This window comes from Miniopterus natalensis, chromosome 13 (genome assembly GCF_054644295.1).
Source record: "Miniopterus natalensis isolate mMinNat1 chromosome 13, mMinNat1.hap1, whole genome shotgun sequence".
NCBI classification, from domain to species: Eukaryota; Metazoa; Chordata; class Mammalia; order Chiroptera; family Miniopteridae; genus Miniopterus; species Miniopterus natalensis.
Window position 1 is genome coordinate 55,124,525 of NC_142093.1, and position 20,896 is coordinate 55,145,420.

Genomic DNA, 20,896 nt, shown 5'->3' on the forward strand with positions numbered 1-20,896 from the left:
GCCGTGGCGGGCGCCTAGGGAAGACTTCTTCTCCGTCCATCCGCGCCGCGCAGGCGCACGCCCCCGCCCCAGCGCCTAGTTTCCAAAGAAGCGTCCCGTCTCCTAGTAACCAGCCGCCACACCTTTTCCACGACTTAGCTCTTGCTCTTTTCGTGGCTGCCTGAGGCCACACCTGGACGTAGGGCGCATGCGCAGGCCTGTATGTCCTGCCTCTTCCCAAAGCTCCGGAACACCTGCGGCTTTGCTGCCAAGTCTTTGTACCACTTTCCCCAGTGATCAGGCACCGTTCTGCACCCATGTTCAGTGGTGATCTCGTTATTGCCCAGAGCTGCTCTTGGGCGCTGGGAGACTGGCGCGCGCTCCTGCCGCAGCCGGGTGACAGGGAGCCTCCCAGGTCGGTCCCGCTGCAGCACACAGGGCGCGATGCGGTCTGTTCTATGAAAGCCCGGGGCCCGCATCTGGCGAGCCTGTGGTCCCGCGGCTTTGGTCAGCCCTGCACCGTCCAGGTTGAATTGGAAAGTGGCAGAACTAGCAACGAAAGCGCAGATTCCTGATTGATATCCCTTCTCTATCCCCTCTCTACATGCCAGTTCCTTTCCAGAAAAACTGGTTTGGTTAACAAAAAAAGGAAAGGGTGTACTACATAATTGATATTTAATATTGTAGCGACCGTTTTCCTGTTCAATACCATTTAAACTTGTCTTCTATTTAAGGCACACTATTTTAACTTAACCAGATATAACATTTTCGGCCATCCAAATATGTTAAAATTAATCACATTACCTAAAAGTGGAAAATGAGTTTTTAGTGAAAAATGAGAACTACGTACATTTTATTCTGCTAAATTTTGGGATCCCAGCTTGAAAAGAAATATCTTTGTAATATATATATTTTAAATATATCTTTATTGACTTCAGAGAGAGGAAAGGAGAGCGAGAGATAGAAACTTCAGTGATGAGAGAGACATTGATCAGCTGCCTCCTGCATGCCCCCTACTGGGGATAGAGCCTGGAACCGGAGCATGTGCCCTGACCAGGAATTGAACCCTGATCGCCTGGATCCTAGGTCAATGCTCAACCACTGAGCCATGCCCAGCTGGGCTCTTTGTAATATTTTTTAATGTTTAACATGTACCACATTTCCCCACCTAATTTTTATTAATATATTGTTGACAGTATTACAGATGTCCCCCATCTCCTCTCCCCCTTTGCATCCCTCTCAGAGCCCCACTCCACCACACCAGGTCTTGCCCATATTATAGTCTGTGTCCATGGGCTATGCATATATGCATGTATGTTCTTTGATTAATCTCTTACCAACCCCCACAAACCCTCCCTTCTGACATTTGCCAATCTGGTCATGTATCCAGTCCCCTGGACTGTTCCATGTTTCTGTGTCTCTATTTTGTTCATCAGTTTATTTTGTTCATTCGATTGCATATATAAATGAGATCATGTGATATTTGTCTTTCTCTTCTCTGTCTGGTTTATTTCAGTCAGCATAATAATCTCCAGGTCCATCATTGCTGTCGCAAACGGTAAGAGATGCTTCTTTATTACAGCTGCAGAGTATTCCATGGTGTAAATGTCCTACAGCTTTTTATCTGCTCATCTACTGGTGGGCACTGGGCTGTTTCCAGATCTTAACTATTGTAAATTGCGCTGCTATGAACATAGGGGGGCATGTATTCTTTCTGATTGGTGTTTTGGGATTCTTAGGATATATTCCCAGAAATGAGACTGCTAGGTCAGACGGCAGTTCCATTTTAATTTTTTGAGGAAACTCCATACTATTTTCCACCATGGCTGTACCAGTATGCATTCCCACCAGCAGTGTAATAGGGTTCCCTTTTCCCCACATCCTCTCCAGCACTTGTGTTTGTTGATTGGTAGCCATCCTAGCAGGTGTGAGGTGATACCTCATTGTAGTTTAATTTGTATCTCTCTAATGATTAGTGACATTGAGCACTTTTTCATGTCTATTGACTATCAGTATGTCCACTTCTATGCCCATTTTTTAATTGGATTGTTTGTTTTCCTGGTATTGAGTCATATGAGTTTTTTATATATTTTGGAAATTAACCTCTTATCAGATGTATCATTAAAGAATATGTTCTCCCATGCAGTCGGTTCCCTTTTCATTTTGTTGAAGGTTTCCTTTGCTATGCAGAAGCTTTTTAGTTTGATGTAGTCTCATTTGTTTATTTTTTCCTTTGTTTCTCTTGCCCTAGGAGATGTATCTGTAAAAATACTGCTCCATGAGATGTCTGAGATTTTATTGCCTATGTTTTCTTCTACGATTTTTATGGTTTTGAGAATTAAATATTTTATCCATTTTGAGTTTATTCCTGTGTATTCTGTAAGCTGGCGGTCTACTTTCATTTCTTTGCAAGTAAGTACCTGTCCAATTTTCCCAATACTATTTATAGAAGAGACTATCTTTACTCCATTGTATAGTCTGGCCTCCTTTGTCAAATATTAAGCTTGGGTCGATTTCTGGTTTCTCTGTTTTGTTCCATTGATCTTTATGCCTGCTCTTGTGCCAGTACCATCCTGTTTTGATAACAATAACTTTGTAGTATAGTTTGATATTTGGTATTGTGATTCCTCCAACTTCGTTCTTCTTACTCAAGATTACTGTGGCTATTTGGGGTCTTTTGTGGGTATATATATTTTTGGATTATTTGTTCTAGATCTGTGAAATATGACTGGTATTTTCATAGGGATTGCATTGAATCTATAGATTGCTTTGGGTAGTATGGACATTTTAATTATGTTAATTCTTCCAATCCATAAACACGTTACATGCTTCCACTTGTTTGTATCTTCCTCTATTTCTTTTTTCAATGTCCAATAATTTTTTAGTACAGGTCTTTTACCTCCTTGGTTAAGCTTATTCCTAGGTATCTTATTTTTGTTGCTGTTGCAGTGGTAAATGGGATTGTATTCTTAGTTTCTCTTTCTGAGAATTCATTATTAGTGTATACAAATGGCATCAGTTTCTGGATGGTAATTTTGTATCCTGTTCATTGCTGACTTCATTTCTTAAATCTAGCAGTTTTTTTGGTTTTTGGAAGTCCTTAAGGTTTTTATGTACAATATGTCATCTACAAATGATGACAGTTTTACTTCTTCCTTTCCAATTTGGATGCCTTTTATTTTTTCTTCATGTCTGATTGCTGTGGCTAGGACTTCCAGTACTATGTTGAATAGGAGTGGTGAAAGTGGGCATCTCTGTCTTGTTCCTATCTTAAGGGAAATGCTTTTAGTTGCTACCCATTAAGTATGATGTTGGCTCTAGGTTTGTCATATATATCCTTTATTATGTTGAGGTATGTTCCCTCTATTCCCACTTTGCTGAGAGTTTTTATCATATATTGGTGCTGGATTTTATCAAATCTGTGTCTATTGATATGATCATGTGATTCTTATTTTTCATTTTGTTTATATGATGTATCACATTTATTGATTTGCAAATATTATACCAGCCTTGCATCCTCAGGATAAAACCCATTTGGTCATGGTGTATGGTCTTTTTAATATATTGCTGGATATGGTTTGCTAATATTTTGTTGAGGATTTTAGCATCCATCTTAATCAGGAATTTTCTTTCTTTGTAGTGTAATTTTCTTTCTTTGTAGTGTCTTAATCTGGTTTTTGAATTACGATAATGCTGGCCTTGTGAAAAGAGCATGGAAATCTGCCCTCCCCTTGAATTTTTTGGAATAGTTTGAGGAATATAGGTGTTAGTTCTTCTTTGAATGTTTGGTAGAACTCGCCTATGAAACCATCTGGTCCAGGACTTTTGCTAACTGGAAGTTTTGTTTGTTTGTTTTTGGTATGTGTGCTCTTCTAAATGTATTTCAAGTTCTTTCTGAAACAAGGCCTTAGGAACCCTCAGGTTTAAGAGTATGCCTCTGGGCTTGGTTCACTGACGTCTTGTATTCATGCTTGGGTACCCATTCATCAGTATTGAACCCCTGGATAGAAGATGTGATGAAGCAAGACCCCTCCTCCATGGCATGAGTCCTCTGCTAATTTCAGAGGTGGCAGCAGTGGCCCACGTGGAAAACACACTGGGCTCTTCCTTTGGAAGTGGGCTGCGATGAGAAGTGCCTGCCAGGAACATCACTATCTTTTCCCTGACCCTTCCTCTCCACTCTCTGAAGATATAGCAAAAAATATATCAATATATTCTTTGAAGATACTGGATAATTCCAAAAAACAAAAACTCATGCATTGTGCTTTCAAATATTCCAGGTTTAGTTCAGCTGTCAGATGAGCTGATCAACACAGTCACCTAGATAGCCAGGTGAGCCCCTTTCCTTGAGGAAGCCTACTCTGTTGATAGTGTGGCGGACCACTGAGAGATGGGAAGGGCACAAGAACCCTGAGATCACCTGGAAATTCTTCCCTGGGAAGGCAATTTCATGAATGAGTTCTTCCAAGCAAATGACACCAAACTTTCCCAGGTGCTCCTCAGTCACTGTGTTGTCTGTCAAAGGGATGATTTTATTCTTGACCTTGGCTTGTCCACATTTCAAGATGAGTTCCTGGACAGACTTCAGATTTGGAAATCCCCAGGTCACATAAGGTTCCACTATACACAACATTTTTATGGTTTGGGTGGTCACTTTGACAAAGACACCACTGAAAATCTTCTTCAGGCAAAGCCTTGCAATGGTTATCTGTACTATTAAACTCACTCCGTCAGTCCTTTGGAAGCGTACAACAAAGGCCAAGGAATGTTCATCTGGCACTTCCAAACCATGTGGTTTCACTTCTAGTCGTCTGAGGCGCACCCTGTCACATTGTTGCTTTTATAACAGAGGAGGGAGACCCCGCCAGTTGGTGGCTGGGGTAGGGGTATGGCATCAAGGACAACTTTCTGGAGGAAGGGCTGTCGATGCTCATCTCTGAGCCCAGGTAGGACCTGAATGGAATTAGGGGAAGGACAGTGCCTATGTGTACAAAGAACCAGCACCCATCCCCTGCCCCACTCCCCACCCCCACTGGCACTGTGTGTGCACCCTCTCTCCCTCTGGCCCCAGGAACTGGAGGTAATGGAGGAGATCGTGGAGCTGCAGGAGGCTGCTGAGAATTATGAAATAGAGCCTGAGGAGCAATTTGGGGCCAGGTTCCGGACGCTGGAGCAGCTCAGCGAGAAGGAGAGGTGAGGTCGGGCAGGGGTTGGCAAGGGCAGGGGTGGGCTCTCCCTATGGCCAGTCCAGGGAACCTGTGTCCATGGCTCCCTGGTCAGCACCATACCTTGTTGTGTAGCACCTCCTAGGGCACCTGACACTGGGGGGGGACACCTGAGGTGTGGCTCCTGGGAGCTCACAGGTGGCACTCTGTCCTGCAGTTACCTCCCGTCCTGCCAGCTGGGGCCCCAGTCCTAGCTGGCTAGATGAACACTCAGAACTTATTCTGAGACAAAAGGATGCCAGTGAATGATTGACAGCAAAAGTGGAAATGAGTCTTAACATGACCCCATTTTCATGAACTTTGTCCTCATTGGAAGCACAGAAGGATGGAACAGACGCCACGATCACAGAGGGAAGGTGGGGGCGGGGGGGTGGGGACAGATTAAGCAAAGAATCTATATGCAGACATGTGTAACCTATGGATCCAGACAACACTGTGGTGAAGGCCTGGGGCGGAGAGTGAGGGGGGTGGGGTGGGAGTGGTCAGGCGGGATATAAGGGGACCTCTGTAATACTGTCAATAATAAATTGTTTTAAAAACAGAAAACATGTTTGGATACAAAATCTCTCTTCACAGAAACTCTTAGGTCTTAGGTGGAAGTTTATGAGTTGGACAGTACAAAACATTCCTCTTAAGAGCAGCGCAGCAAGTAGACAGCTGAACACTCAAATCAAGAACATCAGGTGGCCAGCTGAACACTCTGGTCAAGAACATCAAGTGTCAGTGAGTGTCCAGGTGGCAGAGCAACCTCTTCATCACCGGTGGGGACACAGCTGGGCCCTGGGAGCACTGGGCAGCTGCTGCTGCCCTAGAAGGAGGAGCACTGGGGGGGGGGGGGGGGGGCGTCTTACTGGTGCGCCCTGGAGGCCAGAAGGGAGGACAGCACCGCCGACTTCCCCACAGTTCTCCCCAAGCCTCTTCATCCACAGGAGGGGTGATGCTTATCTGTGGCCAGCAGGCTCTGGGGTCCTCCCCTCTATAGTCCCGGGGCAGGCATTTCTGTCCCTATGTGTCAGCTCCCCTCTGGACGGGAGGGCGCACTTTCCCCTGAAGGTGACTGGGTCCTGGACTGGAGCTGAGACCCTGATGCCATCTCCCCAGAGCAGAGCGGAGCCGACCAGGGCAGCCAGAGGGAAGCCGATCAAAGCGAAGCCATCCAGCCAGACAGGGGCTGGACACTGGTCTTGTCATGATGAGGGCTGACAAGTCTGAAGTCCATAAGGCAAGCCAGCAGGCTAAAAACAGCAACATTTTACACTGTGATCTGAGGCAGAATTCCCTTTACCAAGGAATCTTAATTTTCACTCCTAAGGGTTTCAGCTCAGTAACAGACCCACCCCACTTCCAAGGGAATGATCCCCAAAGTAAACTGATTGCAGATGCAGTTGGGTGGGTTGAAAATTTTATCCCAACCATTAAGGCTTTGAGGCAGGAAATGACATGATCTGATGTAGATTTTTTAAAGATCACTCTGTGATTTGGCATTTGAAATAATATCTGAGAGGGTAGGATTTACAAAGATGAAAGACTGTGAGATGTGCTTTAGGTACAGACCTGAAACATGTGCCTCCAGTGGAAACATGGCCTGGAGGCAGGACAGATGAACACTGGACACCGGAGCCCACACTCTCAGAGACCTGTGAGAAGGAGCAAAAACAAAACAAACAAACAAGCAAATAAAAACAAGACAGAGAGATCAAAGACACCAAGAGCTGGCTCTCTGAAAAGATAACAAGATTGACAAACCTTTATCAGAGTCATCAAGAAAAAAAGACAGAGACCCGAATAAATAAAATCACCAAAGAAACAGAAGAAATAACAACTGACTCCACAGAAATATAAAGGATTGTAACAAAATATTACAAACAACTGTATGCCAATAAATTGGACTATCTGAACAAAATGAATAAATTCCTAGAAATATACAATCTTCCAGAACTCAGGAAAAAGCAGAAAATCTGAATAAACCAATTACAACTAATGACACGAAGCAGTAATCAAAAGCCTCCCAACACCCCTGCCCAGTGTGGTTCAGAGGTTAGAGCATTGGCCTACGCACAGAAGGGTCGTGGGTTTGATTGGTGGTAAAGGGAACATACCTGGTTCAATCCCCAGCCCTGGTTGGGGGCTCTACAGGAGGCAACCAATCATTGTATCTCTCTCAGATTGGTCTCTCTCTCTCTCTCTCTCTTTCTCTCTCTTGCCCCCTCCCTTCCTCCCTTCCACTCTCTCTAATAAGGAAAAAATATCAGTGGAATAAATATCCTCAGGTGAGGATTAACAAACAACAAAAAGCTTCCATAAAACAAAACTGCTGGACCAGATGACTTCATTGATGAATTTTACCAAACATTCATAGAACTAATACCTATTCTTTTCAAACTATTCCAAAACATTCAAGACAAGGGAAGACTTCCAAGTTCATTTTATGAGGCCAACATTATCCTAATTCCAAAACCAGATAAAGATCCTGTGAAAAAATTATAGGCCAATGTCCCTGATGAACATAGATGCTAAAATCCTCAACAAAATATTAGCAAATTGGATCCAATACAATGAAATGATCATACATCATGATGAAGTGGGATTTATTCCAGGGATGCCAGGTTGGTGCAATATCCGCATATCTATAAGTGTGATATAGCATATGAACAAAATAGAGAATAAAAATCACAGGATCATGTCAATAGATGCAGAAATAACAGACAAAATCCAGCACTCATTTATGATAAAATCTCCCAGCAAAGTGGGTATAGAGGGATCATACCTCAACATAATAAATGCCATATATGACAAACCCACAGCCAACATCATACTCAATGGGCAAAAATTAAAAGTGTTTCCCTTAAGATCAGGAACAAGAGAGAGATGTCTATTTTCACTATTCTTATTCAACATACTGCTGGAAGACATAGCTACAGAGTTTAGCAACAAAAAAGAAATAAAAAGCATTCAAATAAGAAAGGAAGAAGTAAAGCTATCATTATTTGCAGATCACATAATACTGTATATAGAGAACCCAAAAAATTACTAGAACTGATTAATGAATTCAGTACAGTAGCTGGTACAAATAAATATCCAGAAATCAGTTGCATTTTTGTACACCAATAGTGAACTATCAAAAGGGAAACTAAGAAAACAATCTCATTTACAATTGCATCAAAAAAATACCTAAAAATAAACTTAACCAAGAATGTAAAAGACCTGTATTCCAAGTATTATGAGACAGTGGAGAAAGAAATTGAAGCTCTGGCCAGTGGGCTCAGTAGTTAGAGTGTAAGCTCGAGCACCTAAGGGTCACAGGTTTGATTCTGTGGTCAAGGGCACATACCTGGGTGGCAGCTGCGATCCTCAGCCTTGGTCAAGGTGTATGTGGAATGCAATGGATTGATGTCTGTCTCTCATGTCAATGTTTCTCTCTTCTTGTCTCTCCCTCTCTCCAGCTATCCCTCCTTCCCTCCCACTTTCTCTAAAAAAGCAATGGAAAAAATATCCACAGGTGAGGATTAGCAAAAAGAAAAAAAAAAAAGAAATGAAAGAAGATACAAATAAGTGAAAGCATATACCATGTTCATGGAGAGGAAGAATTAAAATCATTAAAATGTCCTACTACCCAAAGCAATCTATAGATTCAACCAATTTCTATCAAGATACCAATGGAGTCTCACAGAACTGTAACAAATATTCCAAAAGTTTATATGGTACCACCAAAAAACAAACAGACAGACAAAAAACGAACAGCCCCTCCATCCATCCCCGCACGCAAATAGCCACAGCAATCTTGAGAAAGCAGAACGAAGTCGGAGGAATCACACTACCTGATATCAAACTGCACTACAAGGACATAGTAATAAAAGCAGCATGGTACTGGCAATAAAGATAGACATGTATATCAATGGAGCTGAATAAAAAGCCCAGAAATAAACCCACACATTTATGGTCAATTAATATTTGACAAAGGACACAAGAACATACAATGGGGTAAAGATAATTTATTCAATAAATGGTGTTGGGAAAATTGGGCAGATACATGGAAAAAAAGAAACAAGCTCACCTTCTTACACCATACACAAGATAAAACTCAGAATGGATTAAAGACTTAAACCGTTAGACTCAAAACCATAAAAATTATCCAGAAGAAAACAGAGGCAGTAAAATCTTGACCATTTCTGTTAGCAATATTTGTTCTGATATATCTCCTCAGGCAAGGGAAACAAAAGAAAAATAAAGAAATGGCATTATATCAAATTAAGAAATGTTTGCACCGCAAAGGAAGCCATCAACAAAATGAAAAGACAGCCCACATACATGTGACAAGGGCTTAATATCCAAAATTTGTGAAGAACTTGTAAAACTCAACACCAAAAAACCAAACAATCCAATGAAAAAATGGGCAAAGGACCTGAATAGACACTTCTCCACAGAGGACATATAGATGCCAATAGACATATAAAAAGATGCTCAACATCACTAATCATCAGAGAGATGTAAACTAAAACCACAATGAGATATCACCTCGCGCCTGTCAGAATGGCTGCCATAAATAAATCCACAAATGAAGTGTTTGCGAGGATGTGGAGAAAGGGGAACCCTTGTGCACTGCTGGTGGGAATGCATTTGGTGCAGCCACTATGGAAAACAGTATGAAGTTACTTCAAAAAACTTAAAATGGAATTTCTTTGCCTGGACGGTGTGGCTCAGTGGTTGAGCATTGACCTAGGATCCAGGAGATCTCAGTCTGATTCCAGGTGAGGGCCCAGGAGATATTGGTCTGATTCCAGGTGAGGGCACGCGCCCAGATTGCAAGCTCAATCCCCAGTAGGGGGCATGCAGGAGGCAGCCAATCCACGACTCTCTCTCTTCACTGATGTTTCTCTCTCCCTCTCCCTGTCTCTCTGTGAAATCAATAAAAACACATTTTTAAAACATGGAACTTCCTTATGACATTGCAATTCCTGTTCTGGGAATATATCTCAAGAAACCAGAAACACTGATTTGAAAGAATATATGCTCCCATATGTTCACTGCTGTGTTATTTACAATGGCCAAGATTTGGAAGCAGCTCAAGTGCCCATCAGTGAATTAGTGGATAAAGAGCTGTGCTGCATTTACACCGTGGACTACAACGCAGCTGTAAAAAAGAAGGAAATCTCACCATCTGTGAAAGAATGGAGGGATCTGGGGTGTATTATGAGAAGTGAAATAGGGCAGGCCAAGAAACACTAATACCAGAGAATTTCACTTATATGTAGAATTTAATGAACAAAATAAACTAACAAACTAAATGGAAACCAACACATAGATACAGAGAACAGACTCACAGCAGCCAGAGGGTATTGGGGTTGGGGGACTAGGTGAAAAAGGTAAAAGGATTAAGCAAAGAAAAAACCCCTCATAGAAACAGAGAACAGTATGGCGATTAGCTCAGGGAAAGAGGGAGGGGTGTGCAGAAGAGGGCATAGAAAGGATAAACGGTGATGGAGGGAGACTTGACATGGGGTAGTGAACACACTACACAACATACAGATGACATGTCATTGAATTGTATACCTGGAAGCTATATAATTTTATTAAACAATATCACCCTAATACATTAAATTTAGAAAAAAGGATAGACTTTGTGACACATGCTATAACCTGGATGGGCCCTGAGGACATTCTGCTCACCAGTCACAAAAAGACAAATACTGTGTGATTCCACTCATAAGTGATCCCTTGGCCACTTAAGTCAGAGAGGGAAGGTAGGGTGGAGGGCACCAGGGGTGGGGGAGGGGATGGGAAGTTGTTTAGTGGGGACAGTTTCAGTTGGAGAAGATGGGAACAGTGATGGAGATGATGGTGAGGCAGCCTAACAGTATGCATGTACTTACCACCAAGCTGTGCATCAAAAAACAGTTAAAATGGTAAATTTCATTGTGTATATCTTACTGTAATAAATATATTCAAAAAACAAACAAATAGAAGGCACTGTCCTGGATGCTGGGGAATCTAGTGGAGCTGTTCGCCATCTGGGCTGCGTTTCTAGAGGCCACATCAGGGCTCTGCTAGTTGAGCTTCTCCAACATGCGTGCTTCCTTCAGCAAGCCCACAGGAGAGTCTGCAGTCTGTTAAGGAGTTTTATGTAAAACTGATCACAGCAGTGACATCCCTGCAAGTCACAGGTTCTGTCCCTGCTCAAGGTGGGCCTTCCCTGCCTCCTGGGTGAGGCGCTGCAAGTCCCACTCCCCCTGCCGCCACCTCTCCCTCTTGGCTGTGAGTCCCGCGCAAGCTGATGGCGCCACCGCGTGACGTCACCCGCCAGCGCCGCTCCGGCGGTTTCCCTGGTGACCGGCGCGCCCGGCGCCGAGGCGAGAAGATGCTGGCGCGGCGGCCGCGCGACCCCCTGTCGTCCCTGCTGCGCAGGGGTCGGGAGCTGAGGCAGCAGGTACCTCTGGCTGTTCCTCCGGGCGGGTGGCGGGGCGGCCGGGCTCCAGCGGGGCGAGAGTCGGGGGTCCGAGTCCTGGGAGCCCTGACCCTCAACCTTCCCCGCAGTACGGCCCCCATCCCAGCGTCCCTCAGCCACCCGGGGCTGCCCCTCGTGCCGCCCACCACACCCCGGGGACCCCGCCTCCGGAAACATGACGGTGGCCTGAGCGCCCTCAACCCGCCGCACCTCCCAGTCCCGCCTTTTAACCGTAACCGCGGCCACCTCACCTGCGCCGGCACCGCTCCGCTCCCGGCCCCTCGCCCTCCGCCCCGCCTGCGGGGCTGCCGCTGCTGTTCACGTGACCTCGGGCTGAAGGGCCAGTCAGGGGACAGTCCCCGTGTGTACACGTGAGAGCAGGGGCTTGGACTAAAGCCCACACACAGGTACCTGCGGGGCGTGAGGAAAGTTAGTTTCAAAGATAACCAAGCCATTGCAAAGGAAAAATCTCGGACATTTTAATTTTATTTACTTTTTAAATGTTTCTAGTGGTTTTAGAGAGAAAGAGGAATTGAGAAATATAAATTTTAATACAGTATTTCAATAAATTTTTTATATATTGGGTGTCCCCAAAAATGTATACACACACTTTGAATAATTATAAAGTCCATGTTTATGAAAATACATTTCATTTTCAAAATTGAGCTACTAGCTGTAAAAGTATGTAAGCTTTTTTATGGAACACCCTATATATGTAGAAAAAAGAAGGAAACACGCTAGGATGGTAGCTGGTAGGATGCTGATGATTATTACATTTCTCTCCATTTTGATATTTTCATGATTTTGAATACCAAATATATGTTACTTAAAAAAAGAGTGGGTTATTTTCTGAAATTCCTATTTAACTTTGCTAATTTTACATTTAAAAAATTGCCAAGTGTTCTTTCCACTAAATAAAATAATTTTATTATCTCTGGAAGAGATTTACTGAATGCTCATATTTTATCCAGTTTGGACTCTTATTTAAAAACTACCAAAGATTTGATGGATAAATATTTTTTATGTGACTTTATTGGAATTATAGTGGTGCAACAAAAACAAAATACTCTTCTGGTGGAAATAAAAATAAAATGTGATGAGGCACGGACTTACGCTGAGCTTTGGCTGTATATTTAATATGGTTCTGTATTTGATTGTAGTTTAGTGTGATATTGGGAGAATAACAGAAATTGTTATGAAAACAAGCTGCTAACAAGGATTGTCAGCCTGGAGAGGAATTGGCTCAGGAGCCTTTAATGCCCTGCGTCTGAGAAGGGCCCTTGGATAGTGTGAGCTCATTCTTCCCTGTCCCTACAGAGGACGCCTAAAGCAAAACGTGGAACAGATTTCCAACTTGGTGTCCAGGGGACAGGAGCCCAGCTCAATCATGCCCTTGACAAGATGCAGAATAGCAAGAGCAGAGAAGCTAGAGAGCTTCTCTCTTTGTCACACACTTTGTTCACATCATTTATAGAAAAGAACCCAGCAGAGGTACGTGGCTCCTTCGTGAGGACATTGGCAAAGTTCTCTGTAGTGTTTGGAAAATACTGAGTCAAGGTGTAAGATGTAAGAATGAGGACGGCCCTGGCTGGTTTGGCTCAGTGGTTAGGGCATTGGCCTGCGGACTGTAGGGTCCTGGTTTCGATTTTGGCCAAGGGCACATACCTTAGTTGTAGGCTCTATCCCGGGCCCTGGTTGGGGCAGGTACAGGAAGCTACCAATTGATGTATCTCCCTCACATCGATGCTTCTCTCTCTCCCTTCCACTCTCTCTGCAAAGCAATGGAAAATATATCCTCTGGTGGGGATTAAAAAGAGTGAGTGAGGGTAAGCAAAGGTGTGGTGAGTTCATACAGTGCATACTCCTCAGCAACAAGGAGGAATAAACTAATGATACACGCAACAAACGATATGGAAGTATCTCAGAAACACGCTGTGAAAGGATTATACAAAAGAGTCCATACTTCCTGGGAGTGTTCTGGGGTAAAGGTACTTTTCTATATGTTGATGGGGTTTGGTTACACAGATGTATACAAATGTATACTTAAGATTTGTCCCTTTCATTGTATGTAAATTTTACACCAAATTTTGAACTCTAGTTATACCATGGCATTATTTAGGGGGAAATGCATTAATGATTGCAGTTTACTTTGAAATACATAACAAAATAAGACTGATGAACACATGGATCAAATAAGTATGAGTATAGTAAAATGTTAATGTAGAATCTAGCTGGTGAGTATATGGGTGTTCACTGTAAAATTTTTTACTTTATTGTATATGTTCATCCTAAAATATTGAGGAAAAGATTACAATTTTATTTCCTAAGGTTACATGGTATTTAAGAGTATGATATTTAAAACAATCTCTATTTATTGTAGGTTGATAGTTTGCTTTCCGAGAGTCGATTGAAAGGAGCTCTAGAAGCCAGTAAAAGGCGAGATATTTACCAAAGGTAAAGCATACAAAATGTTATAAGCTTTCCAAGAACTGTGCTTGCATTGCAATGAGCTGTGTTTACAGCATTGAAACTGTTTGAGGCATTATTTCTTTCCTTTTTTTTTTATTAGTACAATTAAAAACACTAACAATGAGAATAATATTGAAGTAACAGTGAAATTTTCAAAATGTATTTAAAAAGATTTCTTGCAGTTTTCTATATCAGGTCTAAATTTTGGAATGATAAGATTAAATTGAGGATTACAAATGTTAAAAAGAGGCAACTTTATTTTGTATTCTGTATGTACCAAGTGTGATCCGCACTCTAAAAACTTTTCTTAATTAATTTTCACAATATACCATGAGAAAATTAAGATTCACAGTGGTTAGTTAATTTGTCTAACATTACTTTGCTCTAAGACATTGAAGCGGAGAGGCAATAAAAATGTCAGTTTGCTAAGACATGCAAGATTCAGTCAAGCAGGAGAAGGAACGTTATGAAGTTGCAGTGAGGATGCAGGCTTCAGTCCATTTGAATCCAGTGGAAGAATTACATCATGGCCTAACTTGATCTCGGAGAAACCACCCTGAACCTGAAGGCTGTGGACTTGCCTTTGTGACAGCAACTGTAAAAACTGCTCAGAGTGAACCACGGTGGCTTAGGCAGGATTCTGGGAGGTCCTCAGCCTGTGTAGCCCCAGATCCTGTGACCTGGTCAGAAATTTCTTGTCTATTAACAATTCCAACTCCCTTAAGGTGGAAAACTGTTCTCTTCGTGGATAAGTGTTTTTGTTTTCTTTTGACTATTTTCTTTTTGGTAATCTCTGGAAAAGTTTAAAATTAAATAGAGTTTAAAATTATATAGTCATGATAAACTAAATTGAATTGGATTATTAATACTTTTGTATTTGTTTAGGACATCATTGAGATAATCTGTATGTTTGGGGTATTGAAAGAGTTTATAACATTCAAAAGAACATGAAATTCATTCTACTAGTTTAAATGGTTCACTGGAATCATTTGAACAACTTTTACTTAGGTCAGGTATTCAAAGCACTTAATAGCAAAATTAAGTTTATATGAATTTTAAAATGTCCAAGGGAATTTAATTAACTACATTTATTAGTCAGATTGATTAAGGAGTTTAGGTCAAGTTGAATTAAACAATAATGAAAGAGAAAGTGGAGGTGATTGTACTTGCTTTACTAGATTTAAAAATAGGTAAGATCTATAGGCTGAATTTGAAGCCCCAGGGAAAACTAGGTTTTTAACTTTTATTTTAATAAACTAATTCTTTTTAAACCCAAGTAACCATAAAATAGTCTTCTCAGTGTATAAAAAAACCTCCTCACAGCCATTTAACAAATTCACGTTGAGGTTTGTATGTCTGAAAACATATTTTAGCCCTTATGTTTGATTAATAATTGGCTGGCAGGAGATAGAGTAAAAATAATTTCTACTTAAACCTTTGAAGACATTGTCAGGTTTGTTTGCACCAGTGATGCTAAGTTTGAAGACCATTCCTCTCTAACTGACGTGTTGGGGCTTTTCTCTTCAGCCTGGGTGTTTTAAAATTTTATCAGGGTGTCTTTGTTGTTTTTATCTTGCTCGCCCTTAGTGCATCTTTTTTCTTTTTTTAATCCTCACCCAAGGATACATGTTTTTAAAATTGATTTGAGAGGGGGAGAGAGAAAAAAAGAGAGAGGGAGAGCAACGTAGATTGAAAGAAACACTGCTTCCCATACACACCCCAACTTGGGATTGAACCCCCAACCTAGGTATGTCCCCTGCCTGGGAATTGGACCCGCAGCCTTTCAGTGCATGGGACGACACTCCCACCAACTAAGACACCGGGCAGGGCCCAGGGCACCTTTTCAGTTTGAAAACTTGTGTCTCTCATGAGCTCTGGGAGATTTTCTTTCATTAAAAGGTAAGTTTTTTACTTTAGTGTGTCTTTTTCTTCCTGAAACACCTTTGAGTCAGGGAGCCTCCTGGACTATTTTCTTGGTCTCTTATCACCCCATTAATAGTTTTGTTTCTGTGTCGTTTTGTTTTCTCCTGGGAGATGCTCTTGACTTTTTCTTTTAACTTCCTGTGGAATGTTTGATTTCATTAGATGGATTGGCAACTTGCAAGTGTTTTTCCTTGTTCTTTTTCCATAGCATCATGTTCCCGTTTTCAGATTATCTCCTTACTACTTTCATGATTAGGAGATTTAAAAAATATATGTTTTTATTGATTTTAGAGAAAGGAAGGGGGAGGGAGAGAGAGCCATTGATCGGCTGGCTCCTTCATGCTCCCTACTGGGGATCAAGCTTGAAACCCGGGCATGTGCCCTGACCACCAGGAATTGAACCGTGACCTCCTGGTTCATGGGTCGATACTCAACCACTGAGAATGCCGGCCAGGGGGAGATTTTTTTTCAAAGTTTTCTGTTCTCTGAGTTGCCTTTATTTAATGTTGGTTAGTGTTAAGTATTATCTTCCATGTTGCTGGTTTTCTTACGCCCGGTGGCCCTTGGGTTATCCATTTTATTTAAGAATGAGAGACTAGGTTGATTGTTCTAGAGCGCCATTGTGGGTTTTTCTACTGTTGTACATCTAGGTCTCTTTTCTCCTAGTGCTACCCCTGTATGAGAATGAAGTTCTCTGTTGGTATACAGGGATTTCCAGGGGCTGGGAATGGGCCTTTGGCCTGTGGAGCCCCAGTGCCAGAGTAGGGTGGGCTGTAATCTGGGGTGCAGGGAGGTTCTTTAGCACCTAGAATTCTCCCCAAGTCATGAACTTTTTTAGAGCAGAGTCCTCTGGTGACGAGGGAGAGCAGAGAGGGGGGAGGTACAGGATAGGGGAGCTAACTGTCAGACTCTCTGTAAACAGACTTATTTAATAGTAGATTATAAGAGGACCTTAACTAAATCTAAGCTTAATCAACATCTTCACTCTCTCTGAATAATAGGCCTTAGAGTGCCTTCAGACTGACTTTCCTCTTTATAGCTTATATGTTACAGACGTGATTTAATTCATATAATGCAATAGAATATAAATAAGATGACATAATAATATATTAAGCAAGCCTAGCTGTAGCCAATTTTTGGTGGTTTTCATACCTCTCAGTTGGATGTCTAGGACTTAAGCTAAATGATATGAGTGTCTGTGAAATAACACACTAGGTGGCTGGGTAGACTGCATTCACAGGGGCCGTGCACTGGGATGTGATGAGGCAGCTGCAGAATCCTTGCTCTGCCTCTGCTTGGTTACTCTACCATGGACCGGCTGTGCTCACCTTTCCGAACCCCACTTTCTCCATCTGGAGGGAGGGGGGTTCTGGGGGTCGAATGAGGCAATGCCTGTGAACACTTAGCATCCCGCTTGGTGCACACTCCCTGTTAGCTGTTACCCTCATTCTTAGTGTCCTCCTCGCTGGGTCCTAGGCTTGTGGATTTTAGAGCGGGTGGGAGAGGCATTTTCAAGCCCGGTGCTGTCCGTATTTTAGAGGCCGGACACTGAAGCCCGTAGTCACATAAGCTCTCTGAGCTTTGGTTGTCATACGTCTGTGTACCTCAGGGCCGGGCTGCAGAGCCCCAGTGAGGATCCCGAGATAATGGGTGGAAAAGCATTTACATGAGCATTTTTACACATAAGCCATACGATTGCTAACAGCCTTGCTTGTTTAAAGACTTCTGTATGATTTTACAAAATAACTTTCTGGTTCTGATAATAGAAAATCAATACTTTTTTTCTCTCTTTTTAAAAATTTAGATGTGTCCAATTAAAACAGGCAATCGATGACAATAAAAATGCTCTTCAAAAATTGGACAAAGTAAGTATTAGAGTCACTCATATTCCAGAACATCTCTTTGCACGGACATTTCCATGCAGACTGACCCTCCACTTGAAAACCTAGTGACCCCCATTCCCAGATGAGAAAACAGGTGCTCATAGGTAGAGCAGCTTTCCCAAGGTCTCACTGCCAGATTGGCGGCCTTGGGATTGGGGCCTGTGCTTATGACCAAAGCCACTCTGCCTGGAATGTAGCCCTTACCAACCACTGAGGGCCTTCGGGACCGAGACGGGAACTAGACAGAAAGCATGTTCTCATCTCACTTCTCGTTTGGTTGGCTTTCCAGTCCCATCACCTACATTTCTCTTCATCTTGTTCCTCTAAGGAGGGGCTGGTCTGGACTGGTATTTACTTTGTCTGCTGGCACATATTGAGTCAGTTTTCTTTTAAAGTAAATATAACAGGAGACAAAGTTTTAGTGAAAGGTACTCGTTCTCTCCTAGGCCGATGAACCTGCACCTGTCGGGAACCGTCATCAGGAAAAGGCGGAGGTGCTTGGTCTCCTGGACAAGCTGACCCACCAGCTGCAGGAACTTGCCGGGTCCATAAGCAGAGAAAGTAGAACTGAGTATGTGTCTCCCCTTCCTTCCTTCAGATGTTACGTGGCCATAGTTTTAATGATTCACTCAGGACACAGACACAACATATAGATATAAACAAGTGGCCATGATAGGAGGATCTGTCGACATGGTTCACTGAGTATAGTAGAAAGTGCAAGAGCCCAGGAGATATGTAAGACCTCAGTCCTGCTTGGTTGATGTTCAGTGACGTTAAACAGCTGTTTTGTATGTTTGTTCAGATTTTAGAGCTGTTTCTGGTTAGAAGGTTAAGTCCAATACCAGCTACTTTGTCATTCTCAGCACAGGAAATCCCTGGACATTTTAGAGCCCTCGCACCTATATCCTTAGCATTTCCTCAGGATCTGGTATAAATACAAGGGAACAGCATTTGAAGAGTCTGAGTAGTTTTTATTTTATTTTCTGCTTCCCATGAATTGGGTTTGTTTAGACCATTAAGATTTCTTTCTACTTGACAAAGGCTGTTCACATCCACTCCAGTAGAAAAATGGTGCATGTTTCTGCCTCCAGTTTTTAAAGATTATTTATGAATGGAAGAAATATGCAAGTAGATGATCCAAATAATTTTTTTTTTGCATATGAACATTGACATTAAAGGCAGGATCTTTATTTTCATACATTTTCACACATTTGTTTCTTTAGTTTTTCAGATCTCTGCTTTGTTTCCCCAACTAGATGATAAATTACCTGAGAGCAAAATTATGACTGTTATGACTTCCCTTCTTTCCACCTCTCATGGGATCTCACACTTCCTGCTTTTTGTTTTTGAGGAACACTTCAGCAGTATATTAGGGGCCACTTTAAATGGCAGAATTGTCAACAAAAAGCACAAAAATGCAAACTCCCTGGCACTAAATAGACTGGAAAAGGACACTTGGTTTCAGTATGAGAGCTGAAACAAGAAGGCAGAATGTCGCCTGTTCCACCTCAGTTGTGAGCATGTGCATTGGGCAACTCAGATTTTTTGCTGCTTTGCACACATCTGTGAATGACCACAAAAGCACTGAAAGTGTTAATTTGGGGGTACCAGACAAGTTTTAGCAAGTTGATGAATTTACAAATACAGAATCTGCAAGTAATGAGAATTGATTCTGTGCAGAAGCAGGTATGTGACAACAGAGGCACAGGAGTAGCTAAAAGGGCTGGCATGGTCAATGGGATGATTTCATCTTAAAGTTCTTTCATTTTGGGTGAAATGTAATATTAATCCAGGCTAGACCATGATGAATTAGGGATGCATATTGTAATACCCAGAACAACCACTACCAAATAAGATAAAGAAGCAGCTAAAAAAACAAACTATAAAATGAAATCCTAAAAGTGATTATTTTAAAGGTAAGTTTCTCTGATATAAGCTGTAGGAGAGCAAGGACCTGTTTTATTATATCCCAAGCTCATAGTGTGTGTCACACAGTAGGTGCCCTGAAAACATGGTGACTTCGAGATTGTTGAATGAATGAATAAAGCTCAGAGAGAGTTAGTGACTTACCCCCCAGTGTTACATGAACTCCCCTCCCTTCCCTCACCTTCCATTTTACCTTCTTCATATCTTTCCAAAATGTCTTTCTCTTCCCCCCCATGCTGTTTCCTTAGTCCATACTGTTGTCATGTGTCACTCTAACAGCCATCTTTCCTTCCACCCTTCCTGCAGTCTGTTCCTGCGTTGTAGCCGTCTTTCTAAAGTGCAGAGTGGATCCTTCCCTCCCTTACTTTGTTCTTAGGGACTGCCATAGAGATGACACCCATGTGGGCTGCATGCTGCTCACCTCTTGGCAGCCTCACCTCTCGTTTCTCCAAGCCTTGTCCTGCCGTTCATGACCTCCTTGAGTTCCCTGATCTTGAGCCTCCTTTCTCCGCTCCCTCCCTCTCCTTGCTACTTCCTTTTACCTGATTAACACCAACTCATCTCTCAATACCTAATTCTGAGTCTTTCCTGATTCCCATCCATGCAGTCGAGGTTAGGTACCCATCTCGTGTTTCCTTAGCATCCTGTGTATACCTCCGCTGTAGTACGTAATGAACTCTGGAGTGATTATCCATTTTCTAGATTCTCGTTGTAAGCTCCTTGAGGACAGGGAATTGTGTCTAGTTTACCTTTGTAGCCTCTGTGTCTGACATGGACCAGCATCATCAGAGCTGACTGTTATTAAAAGCGTGTTGTGGGGCAGACACTGTTCCAAACATTGGGAGTCAGTAGTTCATCTCATCCTCATGAAGCAGGTGCTATTATTATCTCCACTTTATCAATGAGAAATGAAGAGCTTATTATGATTTACTGCCTGAAAGTCATAGTTGTTACTCTGTGAGGAGGGGTACAGCCAGAATGTAAACTTGGAGCCCGTGCTAAGCGCTGTGTGCTAAAGCTCAAGCAGTGTCTGCTGAGTGGATGAATCC

The 20,896-nt window shown here is 42.4% G+C and overlaps 1 protein-coding gene, 2 long non-coding RNA genes and 1 pseudogene across 4 annotated transcripts in view; 2 read left to right on the forward strand and 2 right to left on the reverse strand.

Moving 5' to 3' along the window:
* Positions 1–982: 982 nt before the first annotated feature.
* Positions 983–5,087, forward strand: LOC148091704 (uncharacterized). Its single transcript, XR_015715542.1, has 3 exons — positions 983–1,065; positions 1,496–1,537; positions 5,051–5,087. It is a non-coding gene; the product is annotated as an uncharacterized LOC148091704 (long non-coding RNA).
* On the reverse strand, positions 3,079–4,987 carry LOC107544823 (ribosomal protein uL30-like pseudogene; annotated as a pseudogene).
* A 948-nt stretch (positions 5,088–6,035) lies between the features above and the next one.
* On the reverse strand, positions 6,036–11,919 carry LOC107544824 (uncharacterized). Of its 2 annotated transcripts, XR_015715541.1 has the most exons (4): positions 11,898–11,919; positions 8,536–11,308; positions 6,759–6,841; positions 6,036–6,439 (listed from the first exon to the last, which is right to left on the reverse strand). It is a non-coding gene; the product is annotated as an uncharacterized LOC107544824 (long non-coding RNA). The 2 variants fall into 2 exon arrangements; XR_001603944.2 differs by lacking the exon at positions 11,898–11,919 and having other exon boundaries at positions 8,536–11,427.
* Positions 11,535–20,896, forward strand: part of NPHP1 (nephrocystin 1) — a 53,448-nt gene continuing 44,086 nt past the window's right edge. Inside the window, exons 1-4 of the mRNA XM_016222754.2 lie at positions 11,535–11,628; positions 14,027–14,100; positions 17,843–17,903; positions 18,368–18,492. Of these exons, the coding sequence (XP_016078240.2) occupies positions 11,560–11,628; positions 14,027–14,100; positions 17,843–17,903; positions 18,368–18,492 (329 nt within the window). The 5' untranslated portion in view covers positions 11,535–11,559. The remainder of the gene's footprint in view (positions 11,629–14,026; positions 14,101–17,842; positions 17,904–18,367; positions 18,493–20,896) is intronic.